The sequence below is a fragment of the Lissotriton vulgaris genome, chromosome 5, assembly GCF_964263255.1.
Source record: "Lissotriton vulgaris chromosome 5, aLisVul1.2, whole genome shotgun sequence".
Taxonomy (NCBI): Eukaryota; Metazoa; Chordata; class Amphibia; order Caudata; family Salamandridae; genus Lissotriton; species Lissotriton vulgaris.
In genome coordinates, this window is record NC_141693.1 from 800,085,266 (window position 1) to 800,101,922 (window position 16,657).

At 47.5% G+C, this 16,657-nt stretch overlaps 1 protein-coding gene across 1 annotated transcript in view; it reads right to left on the reverse strand.

Annotated features, from left to right (window-relative positions):
* Window positions 1-592: 592 nt before the first annotated feature.
* SPOCK2 (SPARC (osteonectin), cwcv and kazal like domains proteoglycan 2) overlaps window positions 593-16,657 on the reverse strand; it is a 436,862-nt gene continuing 420,797 nt past the window's right edge. The window contains exon 10 of the mRNA XM_086922271.1: window positions 593-5,431. Coding sequence (XP_086778397.1) covers window positions 5,286-5,431 — 146 coding nt within the window. The 3' untranslated portion in view covers window positions 593-5,285. The remainder of the gene's footprint in view (window positions 5,432-16,657) is intronic.

Below are 16,657 nucleotides of genomic sequence, written 5' to 3' on the forward strand. Positions count from 1 at the left end.
TTAAATAAAGTAAATCTAAATCACCGAGAGGAGTGCCGCGATATTATTTTGTGGAAAATATTTGCTAGACCCTGTCCTGGTCTTGATGCGGGCACCAACTGGAATAGTGCTCCCACCGTGCAGGACGCTTTGAGCAGTGATATATATATATATATATATATATATATATATATATATATATATATATATATATATATATTATAGCTCCGCTTGCACCAACAAACCAGAGCACTCGTAGGCGGGTGCTTTCTGTGGTGGTGCTCCACATTAATATCAATGCTCCAAGCAACTTCCCTTATTCTCCAAAAGAAGTTTCCAGTGGAGTGCTTGTACTTCTTTTGGAGAATATATATAATATATATATAAACACCACATCCGAATCTTCAGTATTGAAATGGACACTGACACGGGGGTAGCATTTTGACAATACCTTTGATAACGCTTCCTGCCTTGATTTTGTTTTCTGTTTTTTGCCAAATGTGTTTGTCTGAAATGTGTGCATTCTTTCTGAACATGTTTTATAATCTAAGCTCCTGTTCCCAAAAATGATAGACATAAGCATATCATAAAAGAATTACAAAATCTTCGCAACTGCTGATTTAGTTACTTTTTATGATGACAATGGGGTTTGCAGAAACACACCTCAGCAATAAAATTAAAACAATTTCTCCTCACAATGATATATGTGTTCGATCTGCATGTATATTTGTGACTAGCAAAGGGGTAAAATTGTATCAGTTAAAAGTGAGCCCTGTACAAATTAATGAGTAGGCCTTGTGCTACCTGAACTACATTCTAGGACCACCAAAACTTTAATATATGAACAAAGATTTTATGTGTGGCGGGAAACCCACAACCACAAATAAAACAAGATGGCTACAGCCTCACGTCCTTGTGTATCACCTTATTTAGCTAAAATATATTTACACAATTATTTAAACATGCAGAGCAGGATAACTCCCCAGAACAAATTAAGTGAGCAAGTAATCAAAGACGGAAATAATACAAATATATTATACGATTAAGAATTGGCAAAAGCATAGCATCAGAAACAAACTATTTCCAGTGGAAACATAGCAGCAAACCTTCAAATTATTTTGCGATTTTGTTTCAGTTGGATACAAAGAGATTTGAGGGGTAGGAAGTATGTTTTTGGAATATACGTCTTCCTTGGGGGTCGTGCCCATTCAGACAGTGTCCTTACCAGCCGAGTAACATGACTACGTTAAACAGATCATAAGATCACACAGTGAGAGATCTGGATGGGAACCGGAAGTCAGGGGTAGTAGGTCAAAAGTGATAAGCAGCATCTGCCTGAATACATTCCATCTATAACTCTTCAGAGTGTTGTCTCTTTCACCTCCGGGGCACTCCAGGGACTGCATTTTGACAGAGTTTTCTTCTTTTACCCTTAATGGCCAACTTGTCATCAATTAGCCAGATATTCTGTGCTTACTCTGTAATTGTATACCTAGTCTCATTTGATGACAGGTGCATGTTATGGTCCCTTGAACAGAGGATATTTCGCAAGGTTTTTCAGAAATTATTGGCTTATTGGCGCTCATTTGAAGAAATATAGCTGATACCCCTGCTGTTCAACGGTTCGTGCCCTGGAGACCCGAGACAACACTCTATAAACTCTGACCTAAATTCATGCATTTAGGTCAGAGTGTTTACATTCATTCTGACCTCTGCAACATTTAAGGTATGAATATACTGTATTGCAAAGCGTCTTATGGACTAGTAATGGTATTCTTAATATTTGTTTACGTCTGGTGCACAACTAAGAGCATAAGTTGCAATTTGCAGCATGTCACATCAAGTCATCTACTGCACACGCATAGCTTAGTTTGTCCACATATTCTTGAATATACAGCATAGTTGGGTGACTGTATTCTCCAGTAGTTTACACGTACATGCAGAAACAGGCACACGTGCACCCGTACACACATACACGCGCAAGCACACACACACACATCAATCTCACTCTTTCTTCATTCCCAAGGGATTCATTTGTGAGGCCAAATACATCATAATGCTAAAGCTGTCCATCAATTTTTCTCTCACGAATTTCTTCAGAATGACTTACTAATTAAGATATGAAGCAAAGCATCAGAGCCCAATGTGGAGTGGCGTGGGCTTAGAGACTTGGTTTTCTATGGATTTGTCCTGATTTCTTTTTAAACAGTATTTTTATTAGGATGCCTGTGTTTGTAATGGGGCTGATGGTTAAAGTTCTAGTGCAAATTTTCTAGTGCTTGCTGCCTTCAATGGGAGTTTCCGTTTCGCAATAAAAGGCCTAGGATGCTATGGGTATTCGACTTGGCAGAGACACATGCTAGAACAGCCTGCAAGAAAGAGATCCAGTGTGATGGATCGTTTCCAGGTCCTACTTACTACAAGCAAATTGAGTCAATATGGCAGCGCCATGCTCATGTGACTTATCGCTGCCAGGGCCTTCCATGGGCGAACAAAGTTAGCCAATGAGACAGTGCCAGATCCAGGATCTCCTCCCCCAATTTGTGTTGTTTAATTCCTTGCTAAAAAATTGGCCCACGCCACTTGCCATGTTTGGAGATCTCTGCCTTGATTAATGCAGTACAATGTATGCACAATAACGGTCCTTGCTTCTGTGTGCAAAGAATACAGTGAGTGCAAACAAGGGAACAAAAAATATAGAAAACGAGAATGCAATAATGAAACTTCAGATAGCAGAAACAAATTTCCAAGCGGGCACCTGTCACTGAATAATCAACACTCCTGTTTTGATAGGACCCTGAAAATGAATATTAAAAACAATCGCGTAAGTTTCTAGTCACAAGTTCAGCCATTTATTGTCCTTGGTTTTCCCCTCCGAATTACTTTACAAACTGAATGCATGGGAGGTGTCCACATCAACTGGGCATATAAACGTGAAAACATTGAATATGGGTACATATCAAAGCAGGTACATATAAAAGCAGGTAATCCACCTAGTGAGAGTTTTGCGAGAAATCAACAGTTGCGTTCACTGCGTTCATGATGGATTTCATGCAGTCCCGCCACATTCCACACTTTGGCTCAAGGATGGAAGATAATAGCTGATGAAATCTCAAGATCCTTCTTTGTTTTGATGAACAGTTTGACCAAAATGTTGGTGTTTAAAATACAAACATGTTCCACTGATTACACGTCTTATTTTAGGATCATCCCTCATATTTTATGATTCTCAAAAATCGAATAAAAGTGATTGACTGACTGACAGAGATATCCCTTTGCCGATTTAACTGCACCACTTGAAATCAATTTGCATGCAAATATTGAGAGGAGCCCAGCCCAGGTTTTAAAGGCCTCTTTTACCATGAAGCTGAAATAACAAGGATCAAACTAAATAGCTGTCACTATGTCTGTTGCCACAATTTAGGAGAAGCAACCAAGAGGAATATGGGACTGATCAGCTGCACTGAACTGGGCCTTGGGAGTATATTTGCATACTCACTAAATCTGGAGCATTGATTGAAGGAAATGTATTATATTACCTCCAAGGCATGGAACTTACTTCATCCTTATAAATAAACTCTCTTCTGGTTTTGGTCGTTTATAAACAGAAAAGAAGACGTATAAGCATTTAAATTGACTTATTTTTCCAAAACTTCCCCTCATTTGCTGTAATTTCCGTTCAGTTCCTTTTGCCAGGTCACAATAGCATCTTACACGAGAGCCCTGTGGACATGGAACAAAATCATCAAAGAATAAAATAGAATGACTGATTGGGAGATTTTTAAGAAAATGTAAAACTGGGCCCAGAGTGGTTAAATCTATCTTTAGGGCAGAGTGCTTAAATCTATCTTTTAGGCCAGTTCACAGTTTTGAAAAAAACAAACCAGTCCCATCCCACCATCTTAAAAAAGTGACCCATTTTTTTCCCGAAATGATCCAGGAATGGCGTCAAATCACAATGGCGGTCCCATCTGCAGTCCACTGTGTAAAATCAGTGCGCTGTTGAAAGTGTCCAGTCAAACTGAAGGCCTTGAAACAAAGCCTCCTTGTGGACATTTACTACTAATAGACAATAAATGAAAGGGGACGGGTTATTTTATAAGTTTGCATTGCTGTTCTGATCGAATTGGAAAAACTGCATTCTACACTAACTTATCTGCCCGACTCAAGGTTGTTGTCGAGAGCCGCTAGTATATTCCCTCTGGGTTGTTAATATTTTTATCTGGGTCATTCAATGCTTTCTGTGTGGTTTACTACTAAAGCACAATACAAATATAATAACATAAAAATAATAATGGATAATCCCAGATTATTGGAAGGATAACGTCAAACTAATCCAGACATTATTATTTCCAAAAATTGTGATTTCCGAAGGGAGGTGAATGGGTCTGCATTGAGGCAGGGCTTTCAATTCAGAGCTGCTCCTTGCTAGAGGTAGCACTCTGATTCTGAGGGCCAGCACTGAGTACAAAGGCAGCAGGTAAAAATATCAGTCAATATTATGAGGAAAGTGAAGACTTAGTAGCAGAGTAACGACAGAGTGCAGAGTATAGGAGCTGAACCTCAAGCCGAAACACTGATAGCGTCAAATAAGATGACCACACCATTGGTTTGTTCTATGATCATACCAAACTCTGCCAGTGCGCGATGTAGGCAACATGCACCACTCCCAAAACAGCCCTCCTGGTTGCCTGGCCTCTTGCTCTCGATCTGAGGCTCCTTGGAATTTACAAGAAATATTCAGAAGTTCATAGGACAAGGCACAGCCTTAATTCACCAATCATATACATGGGTCCTTAAATAGGGAAAGTGCAGTGCACTTCTCAATGTGTCAGTAAGCAAACACCATTCCAATGATTATGTGTTGATATGTGTGCCAAATGCCACATTTATAAGGAAGACATACCTGTTTTACATATTAACTTCTTTTTTCTTCATTGTATGTGCCCAATTTTTGTCGACACTATCGATACGTGTTATACATGTTACCATTTTTTGAATTTCTATTTCAAACTGTTACTAAACAAAATTGTTTTCCTTTTTTTCCCCTGTTACTCTCCATTGTTCTGGGAGAAAAGGCGTAGCCACCTTGGAGCCCATAAAACAAGTCTCAAGCATTTAGTCCCCAAACATGCACTCTCACACTTGCATGCACACTTGCTCACAAGCACATACAACTTCTACGGCATTAAGTTACTGTACATTCAGCTGTGTTTCCTGATCGTCCAGTGACACCAGTGTCCGTTTTGTTTACTGCAGTCTCCCAACATGGCTGCCAGCATCCCGGCAATCTGTGCTTCGACAATCTACCAAATGTATCCGCCATCATCGGCCTCTCCGCCCTCCCCCTCTTCCTCCTCGGCTTCCTCCCCGGCTTCCTCAGCTTCCTTCTCTTCTTCATCCTCCCAGCCGACTCCACTTCCAAAATCTCCGGAGAAACCAACCACTTCATCTACAAAGTAAAAAGAAATGCTAGACTCTGTAGCAATACTTTAACATAATTAGTCATTAAATATTTACAGAAACAGAGAAATATTCCCTTGTTCACCTGGACATCTATTCCCCCCAACATTGTAGGCCACACAATCCTCTTTAGAATATGTACTAAACAGCCAGTAGGACCTGCTTTAATGAGCTAACGTTTGCAAGGAGAAGCATTTTCAAATAGTTTGTATATGTTAGTGCATTAAAGCCAGAAATATTGAACAATACTGTAGCGCGGCGGGGCCCAGGTCAGAATAGGCTGCAACTGCACTAAATAAATGTACGGGAGACAATGCTTTCACTCTCAGCCGGAAGACCCCGAGCGGTTTCCGGTTCCTTTATTTATACCTTCGGGACAAGCCAGCCCGAGGGGTGTTGGAATGCATGGGTGCACTGCTAACATTGTATGAGAGGGACCGGGTGGCTCTCTACATCCCTCCTTTCTTTTGGTTCTAGACCATCAAGTTCTCGCAGGTCAGGGGGAGGTGTATACAAAGTCCCTCAGCCGCTGACTCGGCACAGGATTCGGCCGAAGATCATACTTCTGGCTCCGGGCACAGGGAGATGTCGCAGCCCCAGCCAGGGCTTCCTCAGCCGACTCTGCAGCTCTTTTCTGGCTCGATGACCTGGTGTTATCAGCAACCCCTTTGCAGACTCGACTGGGTGATTCAGGTGGAGTGTTTCTCATATTAGGCGAGACAGGGGGAGAGAAGGTCGGCAACTCATCCTGAAAACTCGACGCCTCCGGGCTCATTTCCATTTCGGGGATTTATTCGAAGCTGGACACATTCCTCGTGAGGGGGTGTTGTCCCTTTTGAGCGGTGACCCTGGTCCCCTGGATGTTTACAACGACCCACACCTCTGGCTCGTAGGGCGTCCGGAACTTCCACCCGGGGTGTTGGTCTTTGATCACCACCCGGTCTCCCACTCTTAGCTAAGGTTTCTGCGCTCTTCGGACCTCGCTGGCTGTCTGATTAGTTTTCGCCCTCCTCGCCTGGATGGCTACATCATCCCGTTCCACGGGCACCCACTTGGGGGTCTGACGGGATGCTGTCTCGTTGGGCTCGCTTGAATAGAAGATGAGCCGGGGCACACTTAGTGGTGCCATGAGGAGTCTGTCGGTACGCACCGAGGAATTGGTCAAGGGCTGCTTCGGGATCTTCCCCATTATCCACTGCGAAGTGGAATGCACGGTTGATTGTCCTCATCAGTCGTCGACTTCCCCGTTTGCTTGGGGCCATAGTGGGGTGGTCTTTCGGTGGTGCATCGCTAGGTTCTCAAGGTATTCCTGGAACTTCTGCCCCTGGAAGGGGGGGGGCATTGTCGGACTTGACCTCTTCCAGCAGCCCCATCGTCGCGAAGGTTCTGTCTAGGACTTTCTTCACGTGTGGGAAAGCTGTTGATGCCACCACTTGGACAGTGGGAAATTTCAAGAATGAGTCAACCATGACCAGCATGCGACGTCCATCCGCGAAACTGCCAAAATCCACGCTGAGATGGGTCCACGGAGTCTTGCACGGTTCTTCCGTGATCACCGGGGCGGGGTCCCCCCGTGATCGTGCAGGCATGGCACTGCCATAAAATCTTTTCGGCTATGCAATCCATTGCTGGGAACCAAACTTTATCCCGTAACCTGGCTTTGGTCTGTGCCATTCCCCGGTGACCAACGTGGGCCAATGCAAGGATCCTCTTCTGAAGACTCTCCGGGACCACTATCAGGTGTCCCCGCAGGACAACTCCTTCCTCCCCCACACTGAGTGCGCTCCGAACTGGCCACAGTTGTTGGCGGGCATGGTTGACCTCCAGCCGGAGGACAGGAGCCCCATCCATGAAGTGGGCCCAACCATTATTCTCCAGGGCTCCTCGTACTCTGGATAGAGTGGGGTCTTCTTGAGTGGCTCTGCCGATTTCTTTAGGTGTCATGGCTTGGGACACGCCCCTTGCGATATCATATTGACAAACGCTTCAGTGCTGCAGGCATTCACCAATGGGTCGGGTGGCGCTGCGGACTCCGGGTGGCGAGACAGGTAGTCAGCAGGGTGGTGTGCCCCTGGGCGGAAGATCACCTTGAAGTTGTAGCCTTGCAGCTGCACCGCCCATCGTTCGATCCTTGGGGGTGCTAGCCAGGATGAGCCAGCAAGCAGCGGGAACAGCGGTCTGTGGTCAGTCACAATGTTGATCTTCTGGCCGCACTGATACTGGTGGAAGTGATGGTACGGCTATGTGATGGCCAACGCCTCCCTTTCGATTTGGGCATATCTGGTCTCGCTGTCGGTGAGGGCTTTGCTGGCGTAGGCAACTGGCTTCCACACTTCCGAGCCGTGTTCTTGGAGGAGAACCGCCTAGGACCATGGGGCTGGCATCAACAACCAGTTCTGTTCGTCATCTCGGGTGGAAGTAGGCCATCACGGTCTTGTCTTGGAAAGCTTTGTTGGCTGCCGGCGTCCACTCCCATTTGTGATTGTGACGCATAAGGGAACGCAGTGGCTCAGACATTGCTGCAAGATTGGGGATGAAGCGTCCACAGTATGTGGCCATGCCGAGGAAGCTCCTCACCTTGGTGGGGTTTTGCGGGCTGCTGGCCGCCTGGAAGGCTTCAGCCTTCTTCGGATCCACCAGTAGTCCCTCTCGGGTGAACATGTACCCAAAGAAGTTGACGCTCTCTTGATAGAACGAGCATTTGAATTTGTGCAAAGTCAACTCACAGTCCACTAACCTTTTCAGAATGGCTCGGAGGTGTGCGTGGGGTTTCTCGAGTGTATTGGAGTACACAAGGATATTGTTGCTGAGGTTGATCACCCCTTGCAGACCAAACAGTGCCTCCCGGATTGCATTTTGGAAGACCCCGGTGGCCGATGACACTCCGAAGCTGAGCCTCTTGTATCTGCGTAGGCCGACTTGCGTCTAGAAGGTGGTAATATACCGACTCTCCAACTCCAGTTCCAGCTGATGGTAGCCGGCGTTCAGGTCTAGTTTAGAGAACCATTTTGCCCCATTTAGGTCCACCACAATATCGTCCATTGTCGGGGTGATGTGTCATTCTCTCTTCACAGTGGTATTTGGCAGTCTCATGTTGACACAGAGTTGAATGGCTCCTGGTTGTTTGGGCTTGGGTGCCACGACCAGCGTGGACACTTCGGGGTAGGACCAGACCTTCTCGATTACCCCTAGCTCTTTGAGCTTTCTCAGCTCCTCCTCCACGTGCGGGCGTAGGTTGAAGGGCACCCGACAGTGCCTGAGGGCCATAGGCCGTACAGAAGGGCCAATGTGGAGCTTGAACCTCTTGCTTTGAGTTTCCCGAGGCCTTCAAAGAGAGCTGGAAACTCCTTTAACATTGCTTCCGCATGGGATTCATGGACTTGGTTGGCGAAGAAGACAAGCCCTAGATCTTCAGCCATGTGGCAATTGAGTAAAGTTCCCTTCTTGCCCTCAGTGATGTGGAGCCTCGCCTCTGTGGAGTAGCCTCCTCTTACGATGGTGGTCTGGATGACGCCACTGAGAGGAAGTGGGTCAGTTCCCCCATAGGTGTAGATCCTGGCAGTGGAGGATGCGAGAGTAGGTCGCGGTGAGAGGCGGTCATACTGGTCTGAGTCCATCACGTTGAAGGATGCCCCAGTGTCAATGAGATTTACAAAAGGGGGTGGTGATGAACAGAGTGTCTGAATTGAGCAGACCACTCTTACCCAGTCCAAAGATCAGGGCTTGATCCATCACCGTTATTTATCTCACTGCCCCATCCCAGCTCAGAACCTGGCTATATGCAAATCAGTCTGTCCCTGGCCCAGTGCATCATGGGAACAGGGCAGACTAAACTACCAAGCCAATTCTTTACCAGAAAGGAGACAAGCTACCGGGGACCGGTTTCTGGCATTTCAGCCTCTTCGGCCCGGCTTGCTTGAATCCTGATGGAGCAGTGAGAAAGGGACTCATGTCTGAGTATACCCTGCCACACCTATAGTGGCCAAAATCGATTTACAAAAGGGGGTGGTGATGAACAGAGTGTCTGAATTGAGCAGACCACTCTTACCCAGTCCAAAGATCAGGGCTTGATCCATCACCGTTATTTATCTCACTGCCCCATCCCAGCTCAGAACCTGGCTATATGCAAATCAGTCTGTCCCTGGCCCAGTGCATCATGGGAACAGGGCAGACTAAACTACCAAGCCAATTCTTTACCAGAAAGGAGACAAGCTACCGGGGACCGGTTTCTGGCATTTCAGCCTCTTCGGCCCGGCTTGCTTGAATCCTGATGGAGCAGTGAGAAAGGGACTCATGTCTGAGTATACCCTGCCACACCTATAGTGGCCAAAATCGATTTACAAAAGGGGGTGGTGATGAACAGAGTGTCTGAATTGAGCAGACCACTCTTACCCAGTCCAAAAATCAGGGCTTGATCCATCACCGTTATTTATCTCACTGCCCCATCCCAGCTCAGAACCTGGCTATATGCAAATCAGTCTGTCCCTGGCCCAGTGCATCATGGGAACAGGGCAGACTAAACTACCAAGCCAATTCTTTACCAGAAAGGAGACAAGCTACCGGGGACCGGTTTCTGGCATTTCAGCCTCTTCGGCCCGGCTTGCTTGAATCCTGATGGAGCAGTGAGAAAGGGACTCATGTCTGAGTATACCCTGCCACACCTATAGTGGCCAAAATCGATTTACAAAAGGGGGTGGTGATGAACAGAGTGTCTGAATTGAGCAGACCACTCTTACCCAGTCCAAAGATCAGGGCTTGATCCATCACCGTTATTTATCTCACTGCCCCATCCCAGCTCAGAACCTGGCTATATGCAAATCAGTCTGTCCCTGGCCCAGTGCATCATGGGAACAGGGCAGACTAAACTACCAAGCCAATTCTTTACCAGAAAGGAGACAAGCTACCGGGGACCGGTTTCTGGCATTTCAGCCTCTTCGGCCCGGCTTGCTTGAATCCTGATGGAGCAGTGAGAAAGGGACTCATGTCTGAGTATACCCTGCCACACCTATAGTGGCCAAAATCGATTTACAAAAGGGGGTGGTGATGAACAGAGTGTCTGAATTGAGCAGACCACTCTTACCCAGTCCAAAGATCAGGGCTTGATCCATCACCGCTATTTATCTCACTGCCCCATCCCAGCTCAGAACCTGGCTATATGCAAATCAGTCTGTCCCTGGCCCAGTGCATCATGGGAACAGGGCAGACTAAACTACCAAGCCAATTCTTTACCAGAAAGGAGACAAGCTACCGGGGACCGGTTTCTGGCATTTCAGCCTCTTCGGCCCGGCTTGCTTGAATCCTGATGGAGCAGTGAGAAAGGGACTCATGTCTGAGTATACCCTGCCACACCTATAGTGGCCAAAATCGATTTACAAAAGGGGGTGGTGATGAACAGAGTGTCTGAATTGAGCAGGCCACTCTTACCCAGTCCAAAGATCAGGGCTTGATCCATCACCGTTATTTATCTCACTGCCCCATCCCAGCTCAGAACCTGGCTATATGCAAATCAGTCTGTCCCTGGCCCAGTGCATCATGGGAACAGGGCAGACTAAACTACCAAGCCAATTCTTTACCAGAAAGGAGACAAGCTACCGGGGACCGGTTTCTGGCATTTCAGCCTCTTCGGCCCGGCTTGCTTGAATCCTGATGGAGCAGTGAGAAAGGGACTCATGTCTGAGTATACCCTGCCACACCTATAGTGGCCAAAATCGATTTACAAAAGGGGGTGGTGATGAACAGAGTGTCTGAATTGAGCAGACCACTCTTACCCAGTCCAAAGATCAGGGCTTGATCCATCACCGTTATTTATCTCACTGCCCCATCCCAGCTCAGAACCTGGCTATATGCAAATCAGTCTGTCCCTGGCCCAGTGCATCATGGGAACAGGGCAGACTAAACTACCAAGCCAATTCTTTACCAGAAAGGAGACAAGCTACCGGGGACCGGTTTCTGGCATTTCAGCCTCTTCGGCCCGGCTTGCTTGAATCCTGATGGAGCAGTGAGAAAGGGACTCATGTCTGAGTATACCCTGCCACACCTATAGTGGCCAAAATCGATTTACAAAAGGGGGTGGTGATGAACAGAGTGTCTGAATTGAGCAGACCACTCTTACCCAGTCCAAAGATCAGGGCTTGATCCATCACCGTTATTTATCTCACTGCCCCATCCCAGCTCAGAACCTGGCTATATGCAAATCAGTCTGTCCCTGGCCCAGTGCATCATGGGAACAGGGCAGACTAAACTACCAAGCCAATTCTTTACCAGAAAGGAGACAAGCTACCGGGGACCGGTTTCTGGCATTTCAGCCTCTTCGGCCCGGCTTGCTTGAATCCTGATGGAGCAGTGAGAAAGGGACTCATGTCTGAGTATACCCTGCCACACCTATAGTGGCCAAAATCGATTTACAAAAGGGGGTGGTGATGAACAGAGTGTCTGAATTGAGCAGACCACTCTTACCCAGTCCAAAGATCAGGGCTTGATCCATCACCGTTATTTATCTCACTGCCCCATCCCAGCTCAGAACCTGGCTATATGCAAATCAGTCTGTCCCTGGCCCAGTGCATCATGGGAACAGGGCAGACTAAACTACCAAGCCAATTCTTTACCAGAAAGGAGACAAGCTACCGGGGACCGGTTTCTGGCATTTCAGCCTCTTCGGCCCGGCTTGCTTGAATCCTGATGGAGCAGTGAGAAAGGGACTCATGTCTGAGTATACCCTGCCACACCTATAGTGGCCAAAATCGATTTACAAAAGGGGGTGGTGATGAACAGAGTGTCTGAATTGAGCAGACCACTCTTACCCAGTCCAAAGATCAGGGCTTGATCCATCACCGTTATTTATCTCACTGCCCCATCCCAGCTCAGAACCTGGCTATATGCAAATCAGTCTGTCCCTGGCCCAGTGCATCATGGGAACAGGGCAGACTAAACTACCAAGCCAATTCTTTACCAGAAAGGAGACAAGCTACCGGGGACCGGTTTCTGGCATTTCAGCCTCTTCGGCCCGGCTTGCTTGAATCCTGATGGAGCAGTGAGAAAGGGACTCATGTCTGAGTATACCCTGCCACACCTATAGTGGCCAAAATCGATTTACAAAAGGGGGTGGTGATGAACAGAGTGTCTGAATTGAGCAGACCACTCTTACCCAGTCCAAAGATCAGGGCTTGATCCATCACTGTTATTTATCTCACTGCCCCATCCCAGCTCAGAACCTGGCTATATGCAAATCAGTCTGTCCCTGGCCCAGTGCATCATGGGAACAGGGCAGACTAAACTACCAAGCCAATTCTTTACCAGAAAGGAGACAAGCTACCGGGGACCGGTTTCTGGCATTTCAGCCTCTTCGGCCCGGCTTGCTTGAATCCTGATGGAGCAGTGAGAAAGGGACTCATGTCTGAGTATACCCTGCCACACCTATAGTGGCCAAAATCGATTTACAAAAGGGGGTGGTGATGAACAGAGTGTCTGAATTGAGCAGACCACTCTTACCCAGTCCAAAGATCAGGGCTTGATCCATCACCGTTATTTATCTCACTGCCCCATCCCAGCTCAGAACCTGGCTATATGCAAATCAGTCTGTCCCTGGCCCAGTGCATCATGGGAACAGGGCAGACTAAACTACCAAGCCAATTCTTTACCAGAAAGGAGACAAGCTACCGGGGACCGGTTTCTGGCATTTCAGCCTCTTCGGCCCGGCTTGCTTGAATCCAGATGGAGCAGTGAGAAAGGGACTCATGTCTGAGTATACCCTGCCACACCTATAGTGGCCAAAATCGATTTACAAAAGGGGGTGGTGATGAACAGAGTGTCTGAATTGAGCAGACCACTCTTACCCAGTCCAAAGATCAGGGCTTGATCCATCACCGTTATTTATCTCACTGCCCCATCCCAGCTCAGAACCTGGCTATATGCAAATCAGTCTGTCCCTGGCCCAGTGCATCATGGGAACAGGGCAGACTAAACTGGCTGTAATGCCAGAAACCGGTCCCCGGGAGCTTGTTTCCTTCCCAGTGTAAGAATTGGCTTCTGTAGTTTGGTTTGCCCTGTTCCCATCATGCACTGGGACAGGAACAGACTAATTTGCATACAGCCAGGTTCTGAAACTGGGATGGTGCAGTGAGCTAAAAAACGGTGTTGGATCTAGCCCTGATCTCTTGACTGGGTGAGAGCTTTCTGCTTGATTCAGAGACTCTGTCCCTCACCACCACTTGTTGTAAATATTTTTGTCCACCCTAAGCGTGGAAGGGTATTCTCAGATGTGAGACCCTTGCTCATTGCACCATCAGGATTCAAGCAAACCGGGCCGAAGACGGCTGTAATGCCAGAAACCGGTCCCCGGGAGCTTGTTTCCTTCCCAGTGTAAGAATTGGCTTCTGTAGTTTGGTTTGCCCTGTTCCCATCATGCACTGGGACAGGAACAGACTAATTTGCATACAGCCAGGTTCTGAAACTGGGATGGTGCAGTGAGCTAAAAAACGGTGTTGGATCTAGCCCTGATCTCTTGACTGGGTGAGAGCTTTCTGCTTGATTCAGAGACTCTGTCCCTCACCACCACTTGTTGTAAATATTTTTGTCCACCCTAAGCGTGGAAGGGTATTCTCAGATGTGAGACCCTTGCTCATTGCACCATCAGGATTCAAGCAAACCGGGCCGAAGACGGCTGTAATGCCAGAAACCGGTCCCCGGGAGCTTGTTTCCTTCCCAGTGTAAGAATTGGCTTCTGTAGTTTGGTTTGCCCTGTTCCCATCATGCACTGGGACAGGAACAGACTAATTTGCATACAGCCAGGTTCTGAAACTGGGATGGTGCAGTGAGCTAAAAAACGGTGTTGGATCTAGCCCTGATCTCTTGACTGGGTGAGAGCTTTCTGCTTGATTCAGAGACTCTGTCCCTCACCACCACTTGTTGTAAATATTTTTGTCCACCCTAAGCGTGGAAGGGTATTCTCAGATGTGAGACCCTTGCTCATTGCACCATCAGGATTCAAGCAAACCGGGCCGAAGACGGCTGTAATGCCAGAAACCGGTCCCCGGGAGCTTGTTTCCTTCCCAGTGTAAGAATTGGCTTCTGTAGTTTGGTTTGCCCTGTTCCCATCATGCACTGGGACAGGAACAGACTAATTTGCATACAGCCAGGTTCTGAAACTGGGATGGTGCAGTGAGCTAAAAAACGGTGTTGGATCTAGCCCTGATCTCTTGACTGGGTGAGAGCTTTCTGCTTGATTCAGAGACTCTGTCCCTCACCACCACTTGTTGTAAATATTTTTGTCCACCCTAAGCGTGGAAGGGTATTCTCAGATGTGAGACCCTTGCTCATTGCACCATCAGGATTCAAGCAAACCGGGCCGAAGACGGCTGTAATGCCAGAAACCGGTCCCCGGGAGCTTGTTTCCTTCCCAGTGTAAGAATTGGCTTCTGTAGTTTGGTTTGCCCTGTTCCCATCATGCACTGGGACAGGAACAGACTAATTTGCATACAGCCAGGTTCTGAAACTGGGATGGTGCAGTGAGCTAAAAAACGGTGTTGGATCTAGCCCTGATCTCTTGACTGGGTGAGAGCTTTCTGCTTGATTCAGAGACTCTGTCCCTCACCACCACTTGTTGTAAATATTTTTGTCCACCCTAAGCGTGGAAGGGTATTCTCAGATGTGAGACCCTTGCTCATTGCACCATCAGGATTCAAGCAAACCGGGCCGAAGACGGCTGTAATGCCAGAAACCGGTCCCCGGGAGCTTGTTTCCTTCCCAGTGTAAGAATTGGCTTCTGTAGTTTGGTTTGCCCTGTTCCCATCATGCACTGGGACAGGAACAGACTAATTTGCATACAGCCAGGTTCTGAAACTGGGATGGTGCAGTGAGCTAAAAAACGGTGTTGGATCTAGCCCTGATCTCTTGACTGGGTGAGAGCTTTCTGCTTGATTCAGAGACTCTGTCCCTCACCACCACTTGTTGTAAATATTTTTGTCCACCCTAAGCGTGGAAGGGTATTCTCAGATGTGAGACCCTTGCTCATTGCACCATCAGGATTCAAGCAAACCGGGCCGAAGACGGCTGTAATGCCAGAAACCGGTCCCCGGGAGCTTGTTTCCTTCCCAGTGTAAGAATTGGCTTCTGTAGTTTGGTTTGCCCTGTTCCCATCATGCACTGGGACAGGAACAGACTAATTTGCATACAGCCAGGTTCTGAAACTGGGATGGTGCAGTGAGCTAAAAAACGGTGTTGGATCTAGCCCTGATCTCTTGACTGGGTGAGAGCTTTCTGCTTGATTCAGAGACTCTGTCCCTCACCACCACTTGTTGTAAATATTTTTGTCCACCCTAAGCGTGGAAGGGTATTCTCAGATGTGAGACCCTTGCTCATTGCACCATCAGGATTCAAGCAAACCGGGCCGAAGACGGCTGTAATGCCAGAAACCGGTCCCCGGGAGCTTGTTTCCTTCCCAGTGTAAGAATTGGCTTCTGTAGTTTGGTTTGCCCTGTTCCCATCATGCACTGGGACAGGAACAGACTAATTTGCATACAGCCAGGTTCTGAAACTGGGATGGTGCAGTGAGCTAAAAAACGGTGTTGGATCTAGCCCTGATCTCTTGACTGGGTGAGAGCTTTCTGCTTGATTCAGAGACTCTGTCCCTCACCACCACTTGTTGTAAATATTTTTGTCCACCCTAAGCGTGGAAGGGTATTCTCAGATGTGAGACCCTTGCTCATTGCACCATCAGGATTCAAGCAAACCGGGCCGAAGACGGCTGTAATGCCAGAAACCGGTCCCCGGGAGCTTGTTTCCTTCCCAGTGTAAGAATTGGCTTCTGTAGTTTGGTTTGCCCTGTTCCCATCATGCACTGGGACAGGAACAGACTAATTTGCATACAGCCAGGTTCTGAAACTGGGATGGTGCAGTGAGCTAAAAAACGGTGTTGGATCTAGCCCTGATCTCTTGACTGGGTGAGAGCTTTCTGCTTGATTCAGAGACTCTGTCCCTCACCACCACTTGTTGTAAATATTTTTGTCCACCCTAAGCGTGGAAGGGTATTCTCAGATGTGAGACCCTTGCTCATTGCACCATCAGGATTCAAGCAAACCGGGCCGAAGACGGCTGTAATGCCAGAAACCGGTCCCCGGGAGCTTGTTTCCTTCCCAGTGTAAGAATTGGCTTCTGTAGTTTGGTTTGCCCTGTTCCCATCATGCACTGGGACAGGAACAGACTAATTTGCATACAGCCA